The sequence below is a fragment of the Crotalus tigris genome, unplaced genomic scaffold (assembly GCF_016545835.1).
Source record: "Crotalus tigris isolate CLP2741 ecotype Arizona unplaced genomic scaffold, ASM1654583v1 scf7180000017969.2108049, whole genome shotgun sequence".
In the NCBI taxonomy this organism is placed as follows: domain Eukaryota; kingdom Metazoa; phylum Chordata; class Lepidosauria; order Squamata; family Viperidae; genus Crotalus; species Crotalus tigris.
In genome coordinates, this window is record NW_024096751.1 from 1,297,183 (window position 1) to 1,319,395 (window position 22,213).

At 37.6% G+C, this 22,213-nt stretch overlaps 1 protein-coding gene across 4 annotated transcripts in view; it reads left to right on the plus strand.

The window, feature by feature from the left end:
* The window catches only part of DNAJB6 (DnaJ heat shock protein family (Hsp40) member B6), a 73,270-nt gene extending 51,942 nt beyond the window's left edge, over positions 1-21,328 (plus strand). For all 4 annotated transcript variants that reach the window (XM_039345680.1, XM_039345682.1, XM_039345681.1 and 1 more), the window contains 2 exons: positions 15,906-16,100; positions 19,795-21,328. In XM_039345680.1, coding sequence (XP_039201614.1) covers positions 15,906-16,100; positions 19,795-19,877 — 278 coding nt within the window. In that variant the 3' untranslated portion in view covers positions 19,878-21,328. The remainder of the gene's footprint in view (positions 1-15,905; positions 16,101-19,794) is intronic.
* The last annotated feature ends 885 nt before the right edge of the window (positions 21,329-22,213 follow it).

Consider the following 22,213-nt stretch of genomic DNA (forward strand, 5'->3'; position numbering starts at 1 on the left):
AAGACTAAAATTTTACCTAAAAATATGTCGAGTCAGGAGAAGCAGATTTTGGTCAACTTGACGGGTTTTGAGATTGTTAATAAGGTAAAATATTTGGGGGTGATGCTGTCTGTTTCTAATGCAAAATTATTTAAAAATAATTATGAAAGGTTGTGGGTCAGGGTACAGAAGGACTTGAAGAATTGGGAAAAGTTGCAATTATCCCTCATGGGAAGAATTGCAGTGATAAAAATGAATATTCTACCCAAGTTTCTTTTTTTGTTTCAAATGTTACCAATTTTGAAAAATGAGATTAATTTAAATGAGTGGCAGAAGGGTCTCAACAAATTTATTTGGGCAGGGAAAAAACCAAGGGTTAAGTTTAAAATTATGCAAGACTTCCGTGAGAGGGGTGGACTTAAGGTACCAAATTTGAAATTATATTATGATGCGGTGGTTTTAACATTAATTAGTGATTGGGTAAATTTGACAAATTCTGAGATACTTTACTTAGAGGGATGGGATTTACTTTATGGGTGGCATGCCTATTTAATATTTAATAAAAAAATAGATTGGGCTTTTAAATCTCATATTTTAAGAATTTCTTTACTTAGGATTTGGAGAAAATATTATAAAAGTGATTTTAAAGTACCATTATGGGCTATACCTTGGCATGCGATAGAAGGAATAAAAAGAGGGGTTAAAATGGATATGGTGTCTTATAGACAGTTACTTAAATGGGATGGACAAAACTGGCAATTAAAATCACGGGAAGAGTTAGCACAAGAAAATTTTACTTATTCTTGGTTCCAATATAGGCAATTATTAGATAGATGGAAGATGGATTGTAAGGTGGGTTTTCTTAGAGAAGATGAAAACCTTATTAAGCAACTGAAGGATCAAAGACAAACCCACATTAAGAGAATTTATGGGGTTTTAGTTGAATTGGACTCAGAAACGGAACTAATTAAAGATTGTATGATTAGATGGGCGCAGAATTTTGGTGAGCCAGTTTCATTGGACACCTGGGAAACTATTTGGGTGAGAAATGTCAAATTTACTCAAGCACAGAACTTAAGGGAGAATTTTTATAAAATGTTTTATAGATGGCACCTTGATCCACAAAAAATGTCTTATATGTATCCGTCCTGCCTTGCTTCACCCCGCAGGATGAGCCTCCTGCCTACCACCACACTTGCCAGAGACCCTCTGGATCTCTCCCAACCCTGCCCACCCCCACAGGCGTCCCTCCCCATGAGCAACATTGAGGTGACCATGCCTACCTTGGCCACACCCACCCAATCTGCCATGACCACAGCCACGCCCATCCAGTGGGCCACGCTCACCTGGCACCCGGCGATAAATAAGTGGGTTTTGGATTGCAGTTTGGGCACTTGGTTTCTAAAATGTTCGCCATCATTGTTCTATGTTGTTCTTGGGCTGGACCTGACAATGTGTAATCTTATCCATTATAAATTAAAGGAAAATGAATTCCTTAAATGAAGGACTAGGGTAAATTATAAAATTAAGAAAAAATAGATAATGAAAACAGCACTGTAAATTGTTTTGATATTTTTCATCCCATCGTATCTTAGTTTCTAATGGAATTTAACAGAGATTCAACTAAGATTTAACAAGATTCAGAGTAGATAATGCTAGGGGGAGTGAATGAAGTATATAATTCTATAATTGTTCAAAACGTATGGGAAAACATTGATGTACATATATTCTTTGGTTGTGTGTATATAGAGGAAATTGCATAGTAGCTTGTGTATGATTTTTCAAAAGGAAAACATAACAAAATGTTATTCACCTCACTCCAAGGTCCATAATTTTCTGCTGATGTTTACATTAGGTAATCTTCCTCAAACAGAAAATATAGTAGCCTATCTGAGCTAGTACCTTACGCTGACCAAAATAAACATGTAATCTGTGACAAAAGCCCTACTCATTATATTCTGAGCTGTTAATGACTTAAAGGAGCCCAGAATGATAAACAGACAGCAAGCATCCTTACAGGCAGAAATAGAAAATCTGTGACTGTCCTATTTTTTCCTTTTTCCTTCTTCAAACCCTTATTAAGAGTTTGCAGGTGTCTTTAATGAAGTCTCTCTTTGTCTTGTTGAACCTTAGCTTTAAATATGTCCCCTGTGATACCCAGAATCCTTGAATGAAAAAGAAGAGAACTTTGCCATCGATTCTTCTCTTCAGTTCTACAGGATTTATTTGGATCTTTGTTTTGGGAGTTTCTTGCCAATCTTATTTCTTCCATTGTATTTTGGGTTCTACTGGATTGATCTTGGATGAGATCTGCATTGCTTATAGAGATGCATGAAACATTACAAAAACTGAGAGAGATCAGGGTGCAATGCTGATTGAACTCCCAATAAATAAAGGAGTAAATAATTTAATCAGGGTACATTCCAAAATTTTACTACACTAATGTACTTGTGGGATGAGGATATCTTGAATCACATTTGTCCCACTCACAGAGATAATGGAGTTTATTTTTTCCATTATTTTTTTATCTTTGGTCCCATAAAAGATTCCCCACTCCTGATATAGGAAGTCAAAGGAATTTTCCCTTTCAAGGTCCAGGGAAGAAATATTTAACAATAACTAAACCAGAACAACAATAAGAAAGCTTATAGCTAATCCTAGGATTGATTAGTTGTTTTTAAAGAGAATAACTATCCAAAATGGGAATCCACCTAAATATTTATTTATTTCTTTATATTTTATAATGTAGTGGTGAATATGCTATGCAGATTTCCCAAGGGATAAATTCCAGTATTTAGGATTATTTTAACAAATGACCACTGCCTTTTAAAAAGCAATTAAATGGCTATAAAAGCTTTTCAAACATTCCGTAGATGTTTTTTAGATGGCTTCACTCTCTATATTTTAGTCAGGAATTTTTTGTCCTTGTGTGCAGTTCTTCTTCATATTATATCTATAAGAGCAAATTCTTTAAAAAATAAGTCACAGAATATAATAAAACAGTAGTGTTTTTTAAAAAGCAAATGAATTTTTTGAAATGTTGCCTTATTAGTAATTTCAGACATGTTTAGTGGGTTTTCTTTGTATTTCAGACACAGATTGTGTCTGAGAGGGAGGACTTAATGTTCTGGAGACCTTGTAAAAGAATGCAATTGACATTCCTATAAATTCTAAGGGAACTCTGTGCTGGAAAACACCAGGGAAATTGGTGGTTACAGCAGAAAGAAGGAGGCAGCTGACAATCTTTAGAAGGTGGTCTTGCCAAATATAGCTACAACCGATACAAAGAGCCCTGTATCTTTTCTATCTCCTTCTAATTGACTTGCCAAAGGCCTACTACTTTGATTTAATTAGTTGCTGCATTTTTCACCCTGCTTTCTCAAATGAGCATTGTCTCCGAAGCCAAGCTAGATGACATCCTCCCAAGCCAAGTTAGATGAGGCATCTAGAGCAGTGGTTCTCAACCTGTGGGTCGGGACCCCATTTGGGGTCGAATGACCATTTCACGGGGGTCACCAAACAACGCAGTCCGCCATTTTTTCCCCCTTTTCCTTAGCTGTGCTACTCCCTTTTATTCTATTGACTTTTGAAAGCCAATAGAATAGACTCTCTTGAATAGAGTCTAATTCTATTGGCTTTCAAAAGCCAATAGGAATTGTCCAGGCTGTCTCTGCCCTGCTGAGCCCGCCGAAAGTCCCATTCTGCACACGGTGCTGCACCAGTTGAGTAGTCCTCGACTTACGACCGGTTGAGTAGTCCTCGACTTATGACCGGTTGGGGGTTGCGGCATTAAAAAGGTTGAGAACCACTGATCTAGAGTAAACCAGAAAAAAAAGCCCAAAGTTGTTGATTAAAGCGGAAAGGCTAGAACACATCCTGCTTTCTGATCTGTACTGTTGCTTAGAGCAGCGGTTCTCAACCTATGGGTCGCGACTCCATTTGAAGTCGATCGCCCATTTTTCGCGGTGCTGTGCACGCGCGCCATGCATGGGGGCGCCGCCGCGCATGCACGCCGCGCATGGGGGCGGCGCCACACATGCGCCGCGCATGGCGCCACCGTGCACGCGCGCCGCGCATGGGGGGAGGCCCGCGCATGCGCATCGTGCGTGGGGGCGGTGCCACGCATGCGTGCCGCGCGTAGGGGCCCCGCCCCCATGTGCGCGGCCCGGCGCATGCACAGAACGTTTGTGTGACGGGGGTTGCCGTCACACAAACGTTGAGAAGCACTGGCTTAGAGCAAGATTTGAGTTATTGGACTTCATGAGGAAATGTGAGCACTTCTATCACTTGTCATATCATGAGAGGTCTTTTATATGCAGTAATCGAACCGTTGAAAATATTGCTCATGCATTGATCATCTGTCAGTTATGTCCCCCCTTTAGGCTTAGACACTTACAATTTCTGTTGGAAAGAACAGCCCAAAGGGAACTGAATTACAGATTGCTCCTGGGCCCTAGTGTACTGTACAAATTGTAAGCAGACTGCTAAGTTTATAATTCAAGCAGTGGCCCTATGAACCTGATGCATTGAACAAATTGGGGTACCCTGTAAGGGAGATTGATTTATCTCTCTTTCTACTAATATATTTATATTTTATTGCTTTATTTCCTCCTCTCTATCTTATTCTGAAATTATATTAGGTATTGTATTTTGTTTTACTGATAAGGTCTCAAGACCAATCAATAAACTACTACTACTACTATGTCATCTGCTACTACTATTACTGTACTGTTGTCAAGAACACAAAGTGGATATTTCCATGTGTTGGGCTTGATTTTTTTTTTTATTGAAAATTTTTTAAAAACTTTTAAAAAGACAGAAAAAAAACAATAACAACAACAACAACAAAAAGCAAAACAATACAACCCTCCCCCAACACCTCCCAAACCACCCCCTCCCCCCCCCCCCGGAGCTTCCCAGAGCAGAATATAGGCTTAATTAAAAAAAATTAACAAAGTTATAAGATAATTAAAAATAAAATATATATGAAAAAAGAATTATAATCCTTAAAAAGAGAAAGTATTTAAAAAAGAAAAACAAAGAGAAAAAAAAAGAAAAAGTAGAGTTTTTATACAAGTTATAAAAAAGCTAAATGATATTTTTTCAAATCCAGTTTAAATTGTATGAAATTTATCCATTTTTCCCATACAGCAAAAAATTTCTCTTGCGTTTGCTCTTTTAAGAAAGCCGAAATCTTTGCCATTTCCACCAAGTAAGATACTTTAAAAAACCACTCTTGCAAAGTAGGCAAAGATTCCTTCTTCCAGTATTGACCTACTAACAGCCTTGCGGCTGTAATCAGATTCAGCATCAATATAAAGATTTTTTTTTTTAAATCTCACCTTTTTATGTTTAACAAAACATCCCATATTAGAAGGACATTTTTCCCTCAGATTGAAAATCTAAAAGAAATGAGAAGAGACAGGAGGGGGAAACAATGCTTTTTTCGAAGGCCAGAATGATAGTAAGATGTACACTGGGCTTTGCCTGGACTCACTTCTGTTATTGTTCAGGAGATGGATGGGGCCTGTTCTAGTGTTTTTATTTTCCTTCTTATTTGATGTAAGTAGGAAGGGAATAAAACACAAATCTCTGCTTGCAATTGAAAAAATAAACTCAGCATACTTCCACTCTATGCACACTCACTCCTGCACAGTCCTCTAGGTGTGTGGTGCCTGGGACATATAGTGTCATGATTTCTGCCAGAATAGTGAAGTTTGGTTGCATGCTGTAAAAAAGAATGGGAAGGTCAAACAAAATCTCAAATATTTGTTATTCAATGTTCCAAAATGAATCTTGATTTTTTAAAATCAGATTCTTTTTTTAAACTTTAAAAACATCTTCACTGTTAAAAACGTTCGGTATATTCCTGAACAAACATTTTGCTAGGCATCATCCATTAGTTTCTGTCCAATAATCTAAGGCTTGCTCTTTACCGTAATTTTGGTTGTGAATGGAGCTTGAAGATCCAAATGTCATGAGTTATCTTTGGCAGTAGTTTGACCACAACAGTACATAATTATCACACAGTTTCTCCTGTGTACTAAGAATAATGATGATAATGATGAGATTTTTTTCATATATCGGAGATATTTTCCTTGGCTCTGTTAGAGCTAGATATATATGTCTTAGAAATACAGGTATTCCTTGACTTACAATCGATTGCTTAGCAACCATTCAAAGTTCAGGCAGACCTACCTGGGAGAAGTCCCTAGGACCTGGATTTGAAGTTCCAACTCTTCCCTCCCCTTGTGGTCACATGATTGAACTTTAGGGGCTTGCCAATATGGCTGCATTTGTAGCCGTTTGTAGTATCCCACACTCCTGTGACCATGGTTTAAATAGTTTTGCGAAAAACTGACACTTCCAATAGTGAACCATTGGTTTTCTTAACAACTGCAGTATCTGCTTCACAATGCCACAAAAAATGTTAAATTTAATGGGTAGGTTCCATTATAGTCATAAGTCAAGAATTACCTGTAGTGAGTGTTGAGCTTTTCCTTGTAGAATGTTTGGGACAAAACCTTATACTTATTTCCTTTCAGAGATAATATTTTCTCCTCTTCTCTAAAAATCACTCTTGTTGATCCATTCATTGGAACCAGTTTACTACACCTATTACCTTTCATTGTGCTTGTCTTGTTTTGGATACAGCCTTTCAATATTGTTAATTTGTCCAAGTAATATTAATCTCAATTTATGATTTGATATACTGAGTTTGAAGCACCAGTATTAGGCTTCTCTGACTGATGCATAGTTTTCTGTATTGGAGATTGTTTGATATCTCCATCTAGTTGCTCTAGAGGGGGGGGGGAGTATGCTACATATAAAATTATTTTATATGATTTATAAATTGTAAGCTTGGGAGCTTGACAGAGGGGAATTGAGAATGGTCAAGAAAAAATATATTGTTGGACAATGAGAAAATACATTGTTTTCATGTATACAATATACAATGATAAATAATATACTGTACAGGTAAAGGTGGGATTATTTTTTTTCAGAAGTCTATAAAACCAGCAAACAGTAATAGAAAGTATATTTTTAAATTATTACATTGATGGCCCCTTAAAGCAGGGGTCCCCAACCCCCGGTCCATGGACTGGTACCGGGCCACTGCATGCCAGCAACCGGTCTGCAGAAACAAGCAAAGCCCCATCTGTGGGATGCAGGCAGCACACAAAACCACGCACTGTCCGGTCCGTGGAAAAACCCTTTCTCCATGGAACTGGTCCCTAGTGCCCAAAAGGTTGGGGACCTCTGCCTTAAAGAATAATGAAGCTAGTGCCACATAAATTTTTGTGGATCATAGTCTACTCCAACCAAAGTTTAAGCAATATTAAATATTACTAATTTTTAAGATACTCTGGGACTCTTCATTGTTGTAGTATAAAATATTAAGACAATGACACTTTTATAGTCTTTTTCAGTGAAGAGTGGCAGCAGGACTATTAAATATGAAGTTTGGTAAATATATATAATTTTGTGGCCTATATAACAGAATCTTCTTGTACCCTTTTTAAATAACTATTAAAGTAATAGTTGCTTGTATTAGAAATAACACATGAGGTTATTTCTAATATAAAATAAAGTGTTATTTTTTTTCATTTGCTTGCAAATGAATAAATTTGAATGTTTATCAAAATAAACATTCTGATATGATTAATGTGGTCCAGCTCAGATCAGGGTATGAAACAGGAAGTTGCCACACAGAGGGAAAACATACATCACGCCTTGTCCTAAGATGATTCCTTTGCTGTTTCATTCCAGAAATTACAAGCTCAGTCTTACTTCAACCATGCTTCCTAAGTCTGCAATGTTCTATGGGAATCTTGAAACTTATGTAGTATTAAAAATTCATAGTTTTGTACTATCACAATATATAGGCTGCTGCTTCTCAGGGTGTATGTAGGTAGTAAATCTATGCTGGAAAATTGTTTATGCCTTCCAAAAGCATTCCATAAGGTGTATATTTGGCAGTTGGATATCTCCTCTTTCAATTACCTGATGGTGTACAAGTCATGCAACTATGCAATGTCTACAGAAACTGATACTGTGGGGTCCATGGTTCTCTCGGAGCTTGGTTGTTTTCTTGCAGTTGTTTCATAAACAAGCTAGGTAACATCATCAGTGCTAGAAGAAAAGTGAAGTTTGCTCTCTGTTTAAATAGCCACTAGTGTATAAACTAGAAACCCCAGTCCCTTCTAACACTGATGGTGTCACCTAATTGGATAATGAAACGTCTGCAAGAAAACAGCCAAGCTCAGAGAGCACCAAGGACCACTTAATTCAATACAGCTACATATATTCTCTTCTATCAGAAACAATTGCTTTCTCCTATCTAAGCTTGCTAAATTCTAGGCTAGACCCTGCAAGATGCAGAGTGCTATATTTTCATATTCTCCCATGCTTTTGGTTACCGAGAGCATACTAAAATGTGAAGAACATGAAAAGGCAAATGACCCTATCCCACCAAAAACTTAACAGCAATGTATATGTACTAATTTTTATTAAGCTCATTTAAGTCAGTCATGGCACAGCCTGCTTAGTATGAAAGCGTGGAAGAGGGCTGCCCAAGATAAACCCTTCCAATTAAGCTTAGTAAATTCCTGGCAAGTTATACACAGTACTGAACAAACAGTGTTAAGCCTCTAGAGTCGCCTCTGGAGAGATAGATGGCATACAAGTGTAACAAATAAATAAATAGCATGGGCACTTTCCTAAAATGCAAAAAAAAGGCCCATGTTCATTCTTATTGTCTAATACAGGAGTCTTGTCTCCAATAGTTCTTGGACTATTCTTTTGGCTAACTCAGAAGTAGACAGGATAGCTCTATCCATTTGCAACTGACTTGGTGCTTTCCAAGAAGGTAGAGCTTTGAGATCTATTTGCTAGGAATTTTTTGAGTTTATACGTGAAAGGCATTGCTGGGAAATAGAATCCTTCCATCCGAATATAGAAATTCCATTTAGTTGTCATTGCTAATATCCAATCCTTTTTCCTTAAATCCTTTTGTAATGGCACTTGAGCGGGATATTACGGCAACACATAGAAGGCTAATGGTAAAAGTCACATTGAGGACTTTAGCTGCCCATCTAAAGTTGTGTGTTAATTACCTTTGGGTTTTTTTTAGGATTGTGCAGTGTAGATCTGATATCAGCAGGATTTGCTTCTGAAGTAAAATTGCCAGCAATTGAACTTGGCATCTTCAGTCAAAGGATTATCTTATCAACACACATTTTTTTTCAGAAAACACTAAAAAATATATTCCTCTAAATATTGATAGATGATTTCTTTGTTGATCTTTTTTCATTGTGCAATGTTGCCATCCAGTGGCTAGAAAGCATGTTTCATTCTGTATCTCATCTGAGAACACCAATTAATACAATAAGGAATATTATATGGCCATTTGGATTAAAAACAAAAGCATTATTAGCTGTTAATAGAATAGGCAGCTAATATTGAAATTCTGGGAAATATGAAATGTTGCCTCTCTGCAATTGAGTTATTTCATGAAAATAAAAATATAAATGTGGGGCTTTTATTAAGCTAATAGCAAATTCATGTTGTTACCTACTACCATCATATACTGTAAGTACCTGTGTAGTACTAAACCTTAGATTTTTTTCAGACAGTGCAGGCACTATAGAAAATGAATGTTTACTCTGTGTTGACTGTAGTTCATTGTTTGTTGTTTATGGAGGAAGTTGAAGAAACATGGATCAGAGTGACCTCACCTGTGATCTTCACTCTGATGTTATCAGGAAGAAAACATGATTCATGACTAGCCATTTGTCAAAGGTATCACAAAATTGGAGCAGAAGATTTAGTATGTAAAGATGTACTTTCAAAGCATATTTATGGATTCCTTGATGCTTCTTGGGTTAACATTATCTTCTGGACTGATTTGGTTTAGAAATTCCACTCTCAATAAACTCTTAGCCAAGCGGATTTTCCACAACTGAAGAAATAACATGGAAACAATGATATCACCCGATTATTTAGAAACAATCTTGAGGTCTGTCATTACCTGTGAGCCCATCAGTTTGTTAAAAAATGTGTTTTTAAGTCATTCTAGAATTGAGGTATACAATAAGAACTTGATGAAAGGGACAACTAGTTTTAATGTTAATATTTTCTGTTGCCTTGAGTTCTAGCTGTTAAAACTCTTTTAATTGGGGTAAAAGGATTAAAGCCAGTCTGTATTTTAATTTCAGAGTGCTGTGAAAAAAAAAAAGGATTCTGAACTTTTTCTGCATTATTACCAGAATAACAGAGTTGGAAGGGGCCTTGGTGGTCTTCTAGTCCAACCTCCTGCTCAAGCAGGAAACTGTGTTCCATTTTAGATAAATGGCTATCTTCTTAAAAACTTAAAAACCTCCGGTGTTGAAGCACCCACAACTTCTAATGGCAAGCTTCTGTAAGAAGGCATGTGTAAGATACACTCCTGATATATTAGCATGCTTTAACATACAAAGAATATTGCTAATAATTACTAACATTTTAAAATAGTCCATATTCAATAATAATAAAACAGGTTTTATAAATTGCAAGTCCCGCACATTTTATTGGCCAGATTGTGGTAGCAAAATTATTGAAGGTCAGTCGTTTTTTAAATGAGATTTTAAAATCTTCATTAAATTTCAGAAACAAATATTAAAATACATAAAGCACAAAGGAAAAAGGGGAGATGAATAACAGTTAAGTTAAAAAGTGATAAAAACACATCAGTTTAGTTAATTTTAGAAAAATAGTGTGGTTAGGATAACAGCTCATCCTAGAGATAGATCTGCTGTTCCCAACGTAAAGGTTCATAACCTTTGATTTGCCCTTTCTGCTAAATGAGATACATCCTTCCTCTCTGTAGGTACACTAAAAAGTTAGTCAGTTTCCAGGAAGTAAGAGATTGTAAATGAAACATTCGTTTCTGCCATCTCTTCCCACAAAATCTAAAAGGAAGAATCTCACAGATCTTCCAAGGCAGGCAGTTCCTCTTTTTTTTTTTTTTTAAGCTCCCCGGCTGGCAAAGGAGGAAGTAGCCATCCTTAAAAATCCATTCAAGGAAAGTGTGCTATACTAGAACAGGGTCTCCAAGCTTGGCGACTTTAAGACTTGCAACTCCTAGAACAGTGATGGCGAACCTGTTAGAGACCGAGTGCCCAAAGTGCAACCCAAAAAACCCACTTATGCATTGTCGGGTGCTGGGTGGGCGTGGCCCATTGGGTGAGCGTGGCTGCAGTGGTAATGGCAGACTGGGTGGGACTAAAAAATTCAATCAATCAATTCCAACTTTGTGGGATCTTTTTTTTTTCCTGCGAGAAGTTGAAATTGATTGATTGACTGAACCTTTTTTTTTTTTGTACACGGCGGCAGAGGCCTAAAGCAAAAAGGTTTTATAAAATCCAGCTGAAGGCCTAGGACTGGGGCGACGGCACGCGTACCCACAGAGAGGGCCCTGAGTGCCGCCTCTGGCACCTGTGCCATAGGTTCGCCATCACTGTCCTAGAATTCCCTGGCTGGCACTGCTGGCTGAGGAACTCCGGGAGCTGAAGTCTACAAGTCTTAAAGTTGCCAAGCTTGGAGACCCTTGCTATAAAATATTGTTCTGTTCATGAACTTGTAGCCTTTGCCCTTATACTTGTTTCCGTTTCATTGAATTGGAACTGAAAGTGAGAGAAAATGGCCTTGGGAATATGGCTTGGGAATTCGAGATCAGAATTAAATGAATCAGAATTCAGACTAACATATCAATTGTATTTGGGTTTCATTCAAGCTAAGCAACTGACATCTCTGCATGTCTCTTCATTGTCAATGTTAGGGTCCAAAAGCATTGTTGGTCAAGCAAAAGTTCTTGAACACTTGTTTTTATTTCAAATAGTTTTTATTTCTTAACACTATCCAGTAAGTTATTAACTCCTGCCTCCTCACCATCCCAGGCAACTGATTCATGATCCAGCAAAGAAAACACATAGTTTGGCACCACCTGGGATGACACCATGCTTAATGAGTATTATCAGGTGTGGTTAAGAACATGAGCTCAAGCGTGTATTTGAGGTCTAACAACTCTTTTATTTCTAAAATGTTTTTTTTAGTGGTAAAACACGCTTATTTTTTAAATCCCAGTTGATTTATTCTATTTAATTTAGAGCTTAATTCAAAAGAATGATAAATTCATAAATCTTAGTCCTTTGGAGGATATTGTCTTTTTTTTGATTTTGGCATCACTCAAATTCTTCTAACAGTAGTTTCCACATAAAGACTAAGAGAACATATGATAATAGCTTTCGAGTATCAGAAAGATTGGTGGACTGAAGAGGGCAGGATCAGATCTAATTGGGTTAACCCTACAAGGATGTAGGGCCATACTAGATGTCAGAAAAAACTTCTAAATTGTACAAGTGGTCAGCTGGTGAATCAGGCTGGCATAAGAAGTGGTGAGTTGTACTTTGCTAGAGATCTTCATACAGGAGCTGTCATCTGTCAAAGATACAATGATCCTGTACTTAGCAGGGAGTTTGACTAGATGATTGCTGAAGTCACTCAACTCAGTGACTTTATAACATTTCTTTTTAGCTATTGCAAGTATTCATATTTGTTTGTTTAGGTTATGGGTTTTTTTTTTTTTTTTGCTTTCTAATAGTTTGCCTACAAAGAGTCTTTCCTAATTGGTTACCAATCTAGACAAAGTCCATATATACAGTGTCTAAAATTCTGACTCATTTTCTACCACCCCTTCTGACTTATTACAATAACAGGGTATCTAGAATTGGATTCAGGAGCTTATGCATTTCTCAGGATAGTATCAGTTTTTTTTAAAACTGGTTCAGTTGCTTCACAAGAAATGTAACCTAGATTATAAGACGAAAGCAGGTTAGAGATGTATAGGTGGGAAGTCTGATACAGCAGCTGCAATTCTTGTCTTTTACGAAATCTTATCTCATAAAATGACAAGGAATCATAAGGACTTTTTCATTCTTTCTGCCAATTGTATCTGTCTGCATCAGTTTTTTTAATCTTTTTTTTTTTTTTTTGCTGTACAGTTGGCTCTTCATCACTAGTAAGGGTCTCTGATTATCTTTTCTTTAAAAAAATCTTTTTTTTAAAGAAAAAATAACATTGTTCACCTCTTACTAGTATTTCAGAATGCTGGATGCATAACTGAAGTACCTGTACTTCACAACTTATAGATTTTAAGATGATTTTTTTCATTTGGGTTTTATAATTCTACTTGGATGCTGTTTTCAGGCAGTGGCAGCCTATAACAAGCACCCTCTGTGGTTGTATTATATCTTTTCATTGGTCTGGCCACATTCTTTTTTTTAATATTTTATTGGTTTTTTAATTTTTAAGAAAAAGTACTCAGGACACACCGTGGTGTTTGGGTAATCAGACATTCCAAAGTAAAAACATAAATAAACAACTCAATTCAATACATTCACTGTCTCCTCTCTTTCCCTCAAATAACATAATATGTTTAAAATATTCCATTTCTAAATTAAATTTCTATTACTACTAAACCTGTTTTAAAACTTTATCAGTTTACAATTACCAAAATCAATTTTCACTTTTAACTCAACAAGTTATCAATTCAGGTATCCCTTCCAGATATATTCTACTTCTTAATTTCTCTCATCCCTCCTTTTATCACCAATCTCATTTATTTCTTCTTCCATTACACAATAGCTATCTTAGTTAAAAAATAATGTTAAACCTTAATTCAATTCATTACAGAAACTTCAAAATTCATCCAATTGATAGTCATACCTTATCACATCTATGTTATTGTACAAAAAAATCATCTAAGTTAAAACACTCCATTAATTATTAAAACCATCCCAATCTAAAAAATCAACATTTTTTGAATTCCAATACTGTTTTCAGTCTAATTCTGGCTTTTTTCCTGTGCCAAGCAGGTTTTCATAGGGATGCTTCCCTTTCAGCCAGTAGATCTGTCTTTGTTGCTTGCAGTAGCCTTTGAAATAATAGCAATCCCATCCTCTGCATTAGATGTCTATTTCTCTCCTCCTTGAAGGGTCGTTGCTTTGTAGTGTGAAATCTCAGTCTTTGCTTCTTCAGTTCCTCTAAGTTGCAGATGGAAGGTTTGTAAGCTACAATAAGTTCCTCTTTTATCTGTTAATTCCTCTTCTAGTATGTTTTGATTTATACCATAGTCAGATGTAGCCTGGACATCCATTTGAACATTTGAAGTGAAATTTCTGGATCTTAGTTCTGTAGTAAACTTTTTCATTGTAACACATATTTCTGCAGTAGCCTCATAGATCTTTTCCAATATAAGTGTACAGTTTAATTGTGACTGAAGTTTCTCCATTTTGATAGTAATTAAAAAGAGTCTCTTTTTTGTGGATTTGATATAATTTAGGCAATAGCCACCCCCACAGTTCCCACAGCTGCCCAGCTTATCTTTTCTCTTCAAAACTGTTTTGAAGGTCAGATCTGTCCCATCTTCACACCAAGTAACCAGATGTTGCAGTTTTAAATTTTCGCCACTAGATGTCCTCCTTTTTTTCTATCTTTTAAAGTGTAATGTGACAAAAGAAATAATCTTCCAGTATAGGATAATAATACAGTTCTTAGAAAGAGAGGAAAAGAAAAAAATTTTTTTCCTGTACCCCAAAAAATATAAAAGTAAAATATAGTCTTTAAAATTTTGTTCTATTTTTATAGAACGCCTTTCTTCCCAAAGAATGTAGAAGCTGCCTTTTCAAGCCAGGGAAATAATTCCAACAAGGCTCTTTCAGGTACCAAAAACAAAATAGAATAGAGAGAATAGCAAAGCAAAGTCTCACCCAAATTCACCACGGGGGTTCTTACAGCTTAGATGTTCTTTGACTTGCAGTTTGAAGCAGCAGGGTGATCGGCCATTTTACTGGCCGATCTTCTCTGTCAGCCCTCAGAGATAGCTCAGACCGCTAAAGGAGCTGCTGCTTCTCAGCAGCCGAGCAGAGCCTCCTCAACAGAAGTCGCACCCTCCAGGGCGACTTTGGACCTGCATAAGGGTCTGCCGGTGGAGGGAAAGCTAGCCAACGAGGAGACGAGTCTCCCCGTGCAACTAGAGACGCCGCGAACTGGAACCGGAAGTCGGTCTGCCCACACTCTTGAAGGTACTGAATATGTAGATGAATCGTGATGCTCATAGGAAGCTTCATCAGGAGTCAAACTGCAGTGTTTTCCCTCTATTTCCTCCCCCGTTGTTCCAAATACACCAGTGTCGTTTCCAGTCACAATGAGAGGGTAGTATCTTAACACAGAGAAATACTGCTTGAAGAAATTGAAGCACAAAAACTTAAGTGGTTTGCTCCTTTCAACTCTCAACCCAACTCTAGGCTTGGATTACAGACTTGGATGCAGAAATGTCCAAAAGTCAGATGACATCAATGATGATTAAGATGATGGTTCCATAAAGCCTTGTTTATGTATAATGTATTTCAAACTTTGGGGTACCTCTTAGAGCAGTGATGGTGAACCTTTTAGAGACTGAGTGCTCAAAAACCAGCCCCTCCCCGTCCCCCCAGCAGCACCATGGCTACGTCCTCCACCCGCACCCTATATGATCAACTGCATGCAACGGGCATGAGGGTGGAGTCTTGTCTCCGCCGCCCGGCTGCCATGTCCTTGGCTGCACTGCTCTGTGTGGGCCGTGCCCAGGGGCCACTCTCCTCCAGGGGGGCTGCTGGTGAAAGGGCCAAAAGGGGAAGCGGGGCTGGGGTGATGGCTCTGAATGCCGCCTCTGGCACACGTGCCATAGGTTCACCACCACTGTCTTAGAGGGTGTTTTGACCAAACCCTATGAACACCCTGCTTATCTAAGCCTCTTTGCTTTGCTTTTATTTTCTATGACACTTGAAGCCCACCTGTTGGCCAGCTCCTTCCTGTCTTGAATGGTTTTGTTTTCTTCCCTTCTTCAGGGGTTCCTGATGAAGACGTTTTTGCAGCAGAATGCACCCGCAGAGGACAGAATGCCTTACCTTTCCAGCCGGCTAATGTCCGTTCTCCAAAGTCCCTGAAGCCCACCACCTACCCCAAGCATGTCTTTCACTGTAATAGTGATGAGGATGACGACTTGGTGATGACCAACTGGGAGAATCCTTTTTATTCATCAGGTGTGCACAAAACAGGGCATGAGAAGCTGGTAAATAAACGGGAACTGGTGGGAAAACCAGGGAAAAAAGATTCGAGGAGTAGCGAGGAACTGAAAAAGAAGAACCGAAGGAAATCATGGGGCTGCACCCTGGTTTAGAGCTAGGATTTCTTGAGCGTTCTTTCATCCTCTGCCTTTAGAGTCCCGTCCCCAGCAAATTGTGAAAAATACCAGTGTAAAATCCAGCCACTATGCCCATAGCTATGATAAGCTTGTTGCTAAGCTGCATCTTGCGCCTGTTAGCTGGCATTTTGTCCGCTTTCCTTGCTTCAGATTCAGGCTTGTCAATTACGGAATAATCTTGAGTTTTGGAGTGTGGGATCATCTTTTCCACCATTACTTTTTAATGCTCACATCCAGTCAGAACTTTTCAAGAAAGGCTCATGTGCATCTTTATATTTTCTTTTGAAAACTTGCAACTTGGCCGATGAGTTGAGATGCCAAGCAGCCTGCTCGTATTTTGTTCATTTCAGTCATTACAAGATCTAAAATATCTAATTTGCAGATTAATGCTACAAGACTCACATTTTCTTTGGCATCCAGGATTAACAAGAGCTTTAACATGAGTAATCTGTTGTTTATACCCTATTTGTTTTACTGGCTGCCATCATAGGAGAGGCAAGTACATTAAATTGCTGTTTTACGAATGTGCTAAAATGAGAAATTGCAGCACTGCATACGTGGCTACACAATCATTCAGTTTCCTTTGCTTTACATCTCAGAATTCCTGTTAGGAAGTGGTTGGTTTTTTTCCCCAAGAAAGCTCTCCCAATTTGTCATGCAGGGCATCCATTCTCCTTTCCAAGCCTTATGGAAATTGGAACAAAATTCATCTAGAGATAAAGAAGACTACAGATAGTCTCTGTTTAGTGACTTCCATGTTTAGTGACTATATGCAGCAATGATGGTGAAGGAAAAGGAACTGTAAAACCAATCCTTGCATTTACAATCCGTGAGATTTGTAAAGCAAAGGAAAGTTGAAGCAAGATCATAGCATAATCATGGTTTCATTTAACTTCCAGTTTGCTTAATGACAAATGGCCAGTTCTATTTGGGGTTGCTAGACATGGACTGCTTTTATGACTATAAAAATGATCTTGAACTTTCAGAGTGTCCCTTTTGGGCTTTGCAATTCATTGAGAGCTGAGGTTTGTTTTTTGTTTTTTTTTAAAAGGAGTTTCAAATTGTGTACATTTAAGAATTCAGAAACAGCTGCAAGAATTGCTAGTGCTTTACTGCATATTCATAACATCTGCTCTCCTATGATTTCAGTCACGTCCCACTGAATTTCATCTATTGCTTCTGTAATGGTGAAACTTTTTTACAGGCGCAACTTTCTTCCTCTCTCACCGGAGCTTAGGACCAGCAAAGATGGACTTGGTGCAACTTTAGAACTTTTTTTTTTTTTTTTTTGCTTATTAAAGGATCCCTGCACCCTTCTTGCCTTTCCCCTGCTGGCCTTCGAGGCCACTCCTTGCCACAGTGGGGTATTGCACACATTGAGAATGGTCAGTGGACAAAAACAGTGTGTTCTTTTCCCAGCCTAAAAGACGATGTCTTCTATAATTATTAATTGAAAAATAAAAGGATGCCCACCTCTGCCCCCAGATAACGGCTGATGCAGCAACCATCATCTCATTGCTTCTGTCCCCCCCTATTGCAGCCTGACATCTTTTGCCGACTTCAAATAGTTACTATTAGATTTCTGCAGAATCCCCCACAACCTGCTATTCATTATTTTAAAATGTTAAACATAAACAGACAGTGTTCTTTCAGCAATGGACAAGCAAGGCGAGAGGAGTTTGCGAAAGTGACAATTCTTTAACTCAGCCTGGCAGCACGGGTGGAAAGGTTATGGTATATTTATTTTCAGACACAAAGGAGAGAGGAAAAAAACCTAGTAATTAAGGCTTTAAAATCCTCACATTTGATCAGGGCATTCATTCGCCAGGTAAGCAATCATGATTTCTACAGTATGCACTTCAGAAACAAGCTCTAGTTGAATCCATTGCCAGGATTGGGAGCAATTAAAAGAAATGAATTTGCTGATCAGCTTTTTCAGTTATTGGAAGGTGGTGTAACATATTTATTAGTTGAACATCTGGGTCTTGTCATCGGGATGTGACTAATTCATTATCCAGCTAAAGCCACCCTTGAGTATTGATTGTCAGGAATTGCTGTTATCTTTAGGGAGCTGCTGCTAGTTGGAAGAAGTAATACAAGCAGTCCTGACTAATAATCAACTGTTTAACGATGATTCAAAGTTATGACAGCACTGAAAAAAAGTTACTTTTGACCTGTCCTCAAAGTTATGATCATTGTATTACTAGCATCGTGATTGTGATACAGGCACTTAGCAATCGCTCACATTTACAACAGTTAGCAGCAAGATGGGCCAAAAATCTGGGAAAACTGCCTGTTAGATTCTCTTTTGCAAACTATCCAGCTGTCAGTTGTTAGCCCCAGTTTTGGAAATGAAACTACTCTATTTTTGCTACTGACTCTTGTTAAAAGAGAGTGAGAAATAACTTATAATAGAAATAGAAACTCAAGCATCAAAAGAAGAGTTGTGGGGTAGCTTGTAAGTACAAATTGAAATATTTTGTTACAGAGCAGTCTTTCTTTACTTGTCTTAAACATATTTTTTTCTTTGGGGTAAAGGAAGATTATAAATCATCATTTTCAAAATGATGATGACAATGATGGAGAAGAAAGAAGTCCACTTGTTTTTCTGTATGGCGTCTTCTCCAAAACGAAGCTTCCTGTGCTTGCCTTTAATTTGCTTATACTAACTAATGAACGTCCTGTAGCTTAGCTGAACCACACTTTTTCAGAAAGTTCTTGAGGTGCAACTACCATATTTTCTGGTGTATAAGACGACTTTCTAAAGCGTGGAAATCGGCGCCGAAGTCAGGGGTCGTCTTATATGCCGAGTCATCCTATACACCGGAATATACGGTACTTAAAAAGATGAATGTCTCTTGGTAGATAGCAAGCACTAGTTGATGCAATGGGCTGAATTATGTCAGGAGGGTAAGTTTTGAGAGAATTTTCCCAGCCTCCTGGGCACAAATTCCCCTGTTCTCCAACGGTATCATCCATCTCCTCCATGGTTATGGAGAGCAATGCACGGAAAAAAGCCAGCTGTGCTTCATTTGCATCTCCTGTTTGCCCAGAAAAGGACAAGAATGTCAAACAAGAAGTTTTCACTCCTGTCCTTTCCTTTTCAATGGCTCACATTCTTCTGGATGTATTGAAAGCGGTACCTAGTTCATATTGCTCCAAATCTTTGGCAGAGATTTAGAGTAGGCTGTTCAATTCATTTTCCGTGAAAAGGTCCATGACTAAAGCTCAGGCTAGGATTCATACCATAGAATAGAAGCTTTAGAAGATGGCTTCTTAAAAAAATTGAAGAGATTTCTGTGATAGATATGCCTGTAGTGAAGTCAGAGCTTGTAATGGTATTTGAAGGCCCTGCAGCAAGGATGTGCCTTACTGAGTAGAAGGCAACACTGTTGATCCGATAACATTGAAGTTGCCTAGGAAATTTGCTTATACCTCTTTTCAGAAGATCTGGCTCAAATTTTGAGGGAACAATCTTTACATTGGGGTAGTTCTGCTATATGAACAATGTTTTACAAGCCATGTCTCCTCAGGACACAAAGAAGTCAGCAAGCGGAAGAAGCAGAAGCTGAGGGAGGAACAGAAGAAGAAGAAATCGGCCAAGGCACCATATTAAAATGGATTCTGATGTCCCCAGAAGCTATTCTTTTGTTGTTATACCATTTGATCATACCCAGGTTCTTGGTGCATATATTTCTTACAGCTATTCTCACTTAGCAATGAGATAACAGTTAAAATACACTAAAGTTGCACTATTATGCTTGAGCACCACATACTTGTTGAAGTTGCGATATAAGATACCCCAGTTTAGAAAATCCATCCCAGTTAGAGTAAACCAGTGTTAATAGTCAGGATGTCAGATACCATAAAGTACAGCAGATTTTGATTAAAATTGTTGAAGACATAGTAATACAATAGGGCCCTCTTCCTGTCCTGGGTTAAACATGTTTATTCAAAGATTGGTAAGGTGTAAGCAATATTGTTATTTTTTTAAAAGTCGCCATCATGAATATTTTTTAATTTCTAAAATAATCCCAGTAGAACTTTAACATATTTAAATTTGTGCCCATTGAGAATGGGATTAAATTATGCATTTACCTGGATCATATAGCTGAGAAATTTTTAGGGATTGTTGTTTTTATTTTACATTTATTTACCCTCCCTCCCCAGGAGAAAAGTAGTTGACTTTCCATTTTGACCTGTGCTATTATTTATGTATCCTGTAATGATTAAACAATATAGATTCACAAATAACTGTTTTGGGAACTAGATCCTTGTGAGCATGTTATGATCCCAACATTTCTAGCAGGACAAATTATAGTCGACCTTGGAAACAGTACGTGACTGTCATTGACTGGAAATAAGCAGTCATTGCAAATTGCGCCTAGGGGTGTGTGGTATAAAATAAGAATCATAGTCACATCTAGGCCATCAAAATTCATCTTTCAGCACATGATACTAAATTGATCTACAATATCATTCGTATACTAGATGTATCCATATATAGCTAATTAGCTTGCATTGAGTGGGTGGGCATGCACATACATAATTGGAAATTTAAGGATAAAAATATAGCAAGATTACATAATCCCCAACTGTATACATGTATAATTTGCATGGTCCATGGCTTCTTTTTAACCTCATAACAAAATACTAAGCCAAAATTTCCTTCCAGGCATGGTTACTATGAGCTGCCTTCCTGCTATTTAATCTACAAATTAAAATAGTTGAATGTTTTGGTCTTCTTTTTTTATTTCCCTTTCACCAATATATTGTGTTGTCTATTCTCTCTTATTGAAACCCACATTTTCTAGAAAAAAAATTAATTATACCAAAATATTGTAGCTTAGGTCAGGAAGAGGTGATGTAAGTGGATTTACAGTACTTGTTTAGATTCAATTGTAATGCTTCTATTATGAAAATGTAATCTTATGCAATTCATTAGGATATATTTAAAAGGAACATGTCTGATTCAAGATGGAGAACCATTTTTTTGTTATGGAAATACCACTGAATTGTTGTGCTGTGTGACTAATATTTAAAGAAATAAAGTAAGTTCCCTTATTACTTAGCTCTTATTTTTTAGCTTGGGAAAAAATTTTGGAAGCAGAGAATAACCTCTTTGGGACATAAAAATCAAATGGAAGATAATATATCTCAATCGATAAATACAGTGATGAATTTCTTTTGGTTTATACTGAAAAATACAAGGACAATTCGGAAATAAACCTCCATTTGGTTGTCAGTGACAGACGCTCATAGGTACAGAACTTTTATTATACATACTAGAAAACTACAACGTTACATTACTTTTCGACATAATCGCCATTCAAATTGAGACACGTCATAACTTCTTATAAGATTTGAAATTCCTTAGTAATAGTTGCTCATTGCCAAATCTGGGCTTGGGGGGGGGGATCAAAAACATTCTAACGGAACTGCTTCAAAAGTTCTTAGGTACTTCTAGCGATGTGGGGGTCAGCATTATCATGAACCGACACCACATCAGAGGTCAGCAGGCCCGGACACTTGTTATGGATGGGGCTTGTCTGAATTTTTGTAATGTTTCAGAGTAGACTTCTGAATTAATGGTCTAACCACGCTCCATGAATTTCACTAGCGGTGCTCCTTTGGCATATTCACATTTGATAGGATTTTCTATGGCACCACTTCCGGTGTGGTGTTGGTTATAATGCTCGCCTGCACACCGCTAGACCCACCCAAGAACTTTTGAAGCTGTTCCATTGGGATGTTTTTGATCACCCTGCCCATAGGCCAGATTTGGCACCGAGCAACTACTACCAAGGAATTTCAAACCTTGTAAGAAGTTATGACAAGTGCCTCAATTTGAATGGTGATTATGTTGAAAAGTAATGTAATGTAGTTTTCTAATGTGTATAATAAAAGTTCTGTATCTGCGAGCGTCTGTCACTGATAATTAAACGGTTTATT